This window comes from Nicotiana attenuata, chromosome 8 (genome assembly GCF_001879085.1).
Source record: "Nicotiana attenuata strain UT chromosome 8, NIATTr2, whole genome shotgun sequence".
NCBI classification, from domain to species: Eukaryota; Viridiplantae; Streptophyta; class Magnoliopsida; order Solanales; family Solanaceae; genus Nicotiana; species Nicotiana attenuata.
This window is the reverse complement of record NC_031996.1, coordinates 19,403,395-19,410,446: the sequence shown is the minus strand read 5'-3', so window position 1 is coordinate 19,410,446 and position 7,052 is coordinate 19,403,395. Positions and strand designations below refer to the sequence as shown.

Sequence of the window (7,052 nt, the reverse complement as noted above, 5' to 3'; positions counted from 1 at the left end):
ACTCTAGGAGGGATGCGGTGGGCGAGTGACTGGCTGGGACTAGGCCTGCTGGGCGTGACCTCTGGAAGCACCCCGCGCAGGAGGCGCGCTAGAAACTGGAGGTGCATATTAAGGCTACTGAGGTGGAGGTGGAGCTGGAGTACTGCCGACTGCTGGAAGAGCTGAATGTATAGGGCGACCCGAATAACCTCTGCCATAACGACCTGCTGATGAGGTACGGGCGCCAGAGTAGAGACCCGACTCTCGAGACCTCTTGGCCTCCCTCTCTCCTCGCTCCCTGGAGAGCATACCCTCAATCCTCCTAGCAATGCTCACTACCTGCTGATAAGGAATGTCCATCTCCAACTCTCGAGCCATGCTAGACCTGATGGGCGGAATAAGGCCCTCAATGAACCTGCGAACTCTCTCTCGAACTGTAGCAACCAAAGCCGGTGCACGCCTGGCCAGCCTGGTATAACGGATGGCATACTCTGAAACTGTCATAGCACCCTGGCGCAAGTGCTCAAACTCTGCGCGCCATGAATCTCTGAGGCTCTGGGGAACAAACTCTCTCATAAACATGTCCGAGAACTGGGTCCAAGTCAGTGAAGCAGCCTCGACTGGACTGTCTAACTCATAAGTGCGCCACCAATCTAGGCAGCTCCCCGAAGCTGAAAGGCAGTGAAAGAAACCCCGCTGGACTCCACTATGCCCATAGTGCGAAGTATACGATGACACTCCTCCAAAAATCCCAAGGCATCATCTGATGCTAAGCCACTGAACACTGGGGGATCATATTTCTTAAACCTCTCAAGCCTCCGCTGCTCGTCCTCTGAAGCAGCTGACCCATCCTCGGGCTGAACTGGTGCTGCAGGCGGTGGGGGAATAATCTCGGGAACCTGCTCAACCTGCACTCGCTGCTCAGGAGTGCGGACGGCGGGAGTCTGCGCTCCTCCCGCGGCCTGGGATGTGGCTGCAGCGAGGGGAAGCAACCCCGCCTGAGCCAAGGTGGTGTACATGCTCATGAACTGAGCCAAAGTCTCCTGGAGCGCTAGAGTAGTAGTGGCAGTAGTAGGTGTGCCAGGTGACTGGGCTCCGGCTGGATCTGCTGGTGGTACCTCGGCGGCAGCTTGCGCAGATGCTCTGGCTGCACCACGTGCGCGTCCTCGACCTCTCCCCCGGCCCCGGCCTCGGACGGCTGCAGTAGGGGGCGCAGGTGCCTGATCATCTCGAGTGGCATGTGTCCTCACCATCTGTGAGAGAATAGAAGTCAGAAGTTTAGAATTGATGTCAAAATATCGCACGACAAGGAATTCAAATGAAACGAAGATTTTTTTCCTAAACAGTTACATAGCCCCTCGTAGATAAGTACGGACATCTCCGTACCGATCAGCGAGATTCTAATAAACCGGCCTGTGTTCCGTGACTCCTATGAACCTAGAGCTCTGATACCAACTTGTCACGACCCTAGTTCACCAACCGTGAATATGTCATGACGGCACCTGGTCCCCATGACCAGGTAAGCCTAACATTTGCAGAAATATAATAATTGCGGAGAAATAGAGAAAATCAATTCGAATATCTAAAGGAAACTGTACTGAATACCGCTTGGCAAGTACAACTCAATATCACAAGTCTAAAACAATTCCCAAAACCCGTAAACTCACGGGCAACACAGGCTACAGAAGTGTATAGTAAAGGTTCCAAATTCCAGAATTTCTAACAACCGAAAGAAGGAAAACTAAGTACTAAAGATAGAATAAGAGGGAGACTCGTCGGTCTGCTGACGCAGCAGATCTACCTCGAAGTCTCCGTAGTCCTCCTGCCTCACTGATAGTGCGCCTGAGTAGAGGTACCTGGATGATCTGCACATGAAAAACATGCGCAGGAAGGGCATGAGTACACCACAGCGGTACTCAGTAAGTGCCAAGCCTAACCTCGGTTGGGTAGTGACGAGGAAGATCAGGGCCATACTGAGACAAAATATAGTAATAACAGTAATTAACAGTATGATAATCTGACAGAAATAATAAAGACAGCAGTGAAATAAGACAGGTTAAACAAGGCAATAGCAAGTACACAAGAACGGAACAACCACAGAATAAGTACAGCTCAATACCAATGGTAACAATGAGGATCTCCCAGGATACCGTCCTGTAGTCCTTTCTCAACTGTCCAGTGGATCTCCCGGGATACCATCCCGTAGTCTATCACATGTGTATATCCGAAGGATCTCCTGGGATACCGTCCCGTAGTCCAACCATCAATGTGCAGGGGGATCTATCGGGAATCTAACCCGCAGTCCCAAAGTGAAAGTGCAAGGGGATCTACCGGGAATCGAACCCGTAGTCCAAAAGTAAACAAACAAGGGGGGGAGCTACCGAATCCCACATCCGTAGTCCCAATGTAAATGCGCAACCACAACCAGAAGATATTCAGAAAATGAAGTACAAAAAAAAACAACATCAGGTAGTACTAGCCTAGCATGCTTCACGTAGTACAGTCAAGGAAACATAAACAATTAGGCAAGTTAAATCAACTAAACATGCTTTTCTAATCTAACACAGGTTATAACTGCAAGTAAAACAAGGCAAATATGAAGGAAACTCAGTCTCAATATCTTAAGTAAAACCGAATTTTCCATCAATCGGCTCAAGTACGCGCCCGTCACCTCACGTACAAGACACTCAAATATCAAGTAACAATCCTAAGGGGAAAAGTCCCCCACACAAGGTTAGACAAGCCACTTACCTCGAATCGGCACCAAAATCAACTCGAAATCACACTTTTACCACGAGTATCCGACTCCAAATGGCCCAAATCTATTCAATTCAATTACATATCGTAAGTAATATTGCAAACAACTGATTCCACTATTAAATTTAATGCTAAGGCGCGAAAATAGGTAAAATAACCAAAATGCCCCTCAGGCCAACATCTCAGAATCGAATAATTTTCACATTTTCAGAACTCTCGTACTCTTACGAGTCTAACCATATAAAAATCTCCCAAATCGAAGGTCAAATGCCCACTCAAAATCCAAAAGTTAGGTCTAAGGAGTTTTCCCCAAACTATCCAATTTTTTATCCTAAATTCGAATTCTAATGATGGATTTAACTAGATATTGATGGAATACAACTAAATAGGATTAAGAAAACGTTACTCAATGATCTTCTCTTCAAAACCCTCCAAGAATCGCCCTCTCCCGAGCTCTCAATTGATTTTTCTATCTTTTGAACTCAACCCTCGAATTTCTTATTTCTGAACAGGGATTACCGCTTCTGCGGCCAAGGGTCCGCTTCTACGGTCCCGCTTATGTGTAATCCAAGCCGCTTCTGCGGTCTCTTTAAAAATCCGACCTTCCGCTTCTGCGGTTCCCATCTCGCAGAAGCGGGCCCGCTTCTGCGGAAATCCTGTCGCTTCTGCGGTTCCTGAGGAGGATGCCCCTACTCGCTTCTGCGGTGACCAAGGCCGCTTCTGCGGCTCCGCAGCTGCGGTTCCCAAGCCGCAGAAGCGAAAAGATACCAGAAGCAGCAGAACTGCTACCTCTCAAGTTCCAAAATTCTTCCGTCGCTCATCCGAAACCATCCCGAGGCCCCCGGGACCTCAACCAAAAACACCAATACCACCTAATACCTTATTCAAACTTGTACCAATCCTTAAAACACCTAAAACAACACCGAAACCCCGATTTAATCAATGATTCAAGCCTAAGAACTTCAAATTTCTTCCAAATACGCTTTCGATCAAAAACCTAACCAAAACACGTCCGAATGACCTGAAACTTTGCACACACATCCCAAATGACATGACGGAGCTACTGCAACTTCCGGAATTCCATTCCGGCCCTTGGATCAAAATTTCACTATCGGACCGGAAACTTCAAAATTTCAAACTTCGGCATTTCAAGCCTAAATGAGCTACGGACTTCCAAAATACATTTCGAACATGCTCCCAACCCCGAAATCACCTAACGGAACTAACGGGACCATCAGATTTCCATTTCGAGGTCATCTTCACACTGTTCCGACTACGGACCTTTTTTCCACACTTAAGCTCTCGTTTAGGGACTAAGTGTCCCAAAACTCTCCGAAACTCAACACCGAACGTCCCGGCAAATCAAAATAGCAGAAATGAACTTAGGGGAAGCAGTTAATGGGGGATCGGGGCGTTAATTCTTAAGACGACCGGCCGGGTCGTCACATAAATGATATGGATCGGGTTGCACGCCGCAACAGTGTTGTTATATATATTGGAATCGGGTTGCGCGCCGCAACAATTATTGACACAAGCGTGTTTAGTTTGGATATTAGATTCTTTTGTTTTGTTGTGAATTCTAAGTTGCCCTTAGACTGTTACTCTGGATTTACTGTTAATACTGGTATACCCCCGCAGCATGTTTCTCCCCCCCCCCCCCCGCACCTCTACTTGCTTATTCCTGCTTTACTATTCGCTGTATATTATATTCCTTCACAGGTTTATTTGGTAGTCTGGTCCTAGCCTCGTCACTACTTCGCCGAGGTTAGGCTAGGCACTTACCAGCACATGGAGTCAGTTGTGCTGATACTACACTCTGCATTTTGTGCAGACCCCAGTGTTGTAGACTTCGGACCGCAGTGAGATTGCTGATTCTTGATCATCAGGCGACCCGAGGTAGTCCTGCAGGCGCCCGCAGGCCTTGGCGTCTCCTTCTATCTACTATTCCTGTTTCTTTCATGCATTTCAAGAGACAATGTTGTATTTATTTCTTTCAGACCCTTTATTTGTAGTATTCTTAGACCGTCTGTGAAACTGTGACACCAGTTCTGGGTTGTCGAGGTTCAAACAGTTGTATTGGATTCATGTTCTGATAGCTTATTGCTTTCTCTTCCGCTTAAGTTAAATTCCGCTGGTTAAATGTTATTACTTCGCAATTGTTAATGATTATAAAATGGGTAAAAAGGTAAATTGTTCAAATAATTGGCTTGCCTAGCTCACATTAGTAGGCGTCATCACGACTCCCAAGGGTGAAATATCCGGGTCGTGATAATTTTTAAGCGTGATTAGCAATACTAACTGCAAGACGGAAGAAATTTCATGGATGAGGTAGCAAATATATATATATATATATATATATATATATATATATATATATATATATANTCTCAAAGAAATCTTAAATTTGACTGTAAACCTGACCATGTACTGATTCATGGGCTTTCCAAAGAAAAGCATAGGTCTCAATTGGACAAGGCCTCCCTCCTTAGCTTTATTAATGAGATTTTTACATGGTAGATCAATTATTAGGAAATATATACAATACTAACAAATCCTTTTAAATATTATAGGATTACCAGATCTAATAACAAATATAGCATGTTGGAAATATAGTAGCATGTTACAAAATATATAGTAAATGTGGATGTCCACTACTCCCACTACTTTCACCCATGATGTAAATTACCTCCCACTACTCATCACCATTATGATTGTAACTCCCACACCTCCATAACCCCTCCCCATGATCTTCCCCCATGATCTCAATTGTTAATGCCATGTTTAAGACAATGATTTTGTAACCTTCATATGTAATAGTATAAATAGAGGCATGAAATGTGAGATGGAATACACTTGAACATTTGATGAAATAAGAAAGTTATCTCTTCTTCTCTTATTCTACTTATCTTCTTGTTTTATATTGTTACTTTGAGCTACATTTTTTAACACGTTATCAGCACGAAGTTGAGCTCTTTTCGTTGTTCAGGTATATTTGTTCATTTTTTTTTTCCGTTGTATATTTTGATTTCATGATTAGTGTCTTTAATATGTCGTTTTATAATTTCTCACATTTCTAGATATATGTAAAAATAAAGAATTCTATGTTTCTTTATTTTAAGTTATTTGCATGATTGTCATGTGAAAGTTGCTAGTTTTTATGTTAATAGAATTAATTGAGAGAAGATATTTTGGTCTAGTTAACACCAAAGATATACTAATAATTTGAAGAAGAAAAAATAGTATTCTTTTCTATGGAATTATCACTTTAGTGTATATGTAGATCACAAATTTGATATTATGTCAATTTTTAAGATTCTTTATGCTATTATCCTAATGATTTCTAATTAGTTATCTTCTTTGATAGTTTTTACTATGTCGAATTTGTCAAAGCTTGAGTTTGTGGCACTTGATATTTCTGGAAAGAATTACCTATCATGGGTTCTCGATGCTGAGATTCTTTTAGCCGCTAAAGGCCTTGGTAACACCATTACTCAGGGTAATGAGGCATCAAGCCAGGACAAAGCGAAGGCCATGATTTTACTTCGTCATCATTTGGATGAAGGTTTGAAGGTTGAATATTTAACAGTGAAAGATCCACTTGAATTGTGGACTGGCCTGAAGGAAAGGTATGATCACCTTAAGGCTACGGTATTGCCAAGGGCTCGATATGAGTGGATGCACTTACGGTTGCAAGATTTTAAGACCGTAAGTGAGTATAACTCTGCTGTATTTCGAATAAATTCCCAATTAAAATTATGTGGGGAAGTTATGAATGATGAGGATTTGCTGGAAAAGACTCTTACGACTTTTCATGCCTCAAATATGGTATTACAGCAGCAATACCATGAAAGGGATTTTAAAAAGTATTCTGAATTGATCTCATGCCTTCTGGTGGCTGAGCAACATAATACCCTTTTGCTGAAAAATCATGAAGCCCGTCCCACAGGGTCAGCTCCGCTTCCTGAAGCGAATATGGCAACTAGACATGATAAGTCTGGAAAAAGATAGAATAATAATCATGGCTATATGAATGTACGTGGGCATGGCAATGGTAAGATACGATATAATAGTCGTCATCGTGGTGGTCATGGCAAACGAGAGAACAATATGGGTTCTCAAAACAATCCTTCAAGAGGCAAAAGCGGTAACTGCCACCGCTGTGGCATGAAAGGTCATTGGAAAACTGAATGCCGTGCACCTGAGTATTTTGTCAGGCTTTATCAAAACTCCATCAAAAGAAAGGCAAATAATGTTGGAGCATCTTCCGCTAATGCCCCAGTGGAGTCACACTTGACCTTTAAAAATAATTTTGAGGC

The 7,052-nt window shown here is 43.4% G+C and overlaps 1 protein-coding gene across 1 annotated transcript; it reads left to right on the top strand.

The window, feature by feature from the left end:
* Window positions 6,109-6,744, top strand: LOC109231540. The gene has a single exon (XM_019397202.1). It carries the CDS (start codon window positions 6,109-6,111, stop codon window positions 6,742-6,744), a length of 636 nt encoding a protein of 211 aa, XP_019252747.1.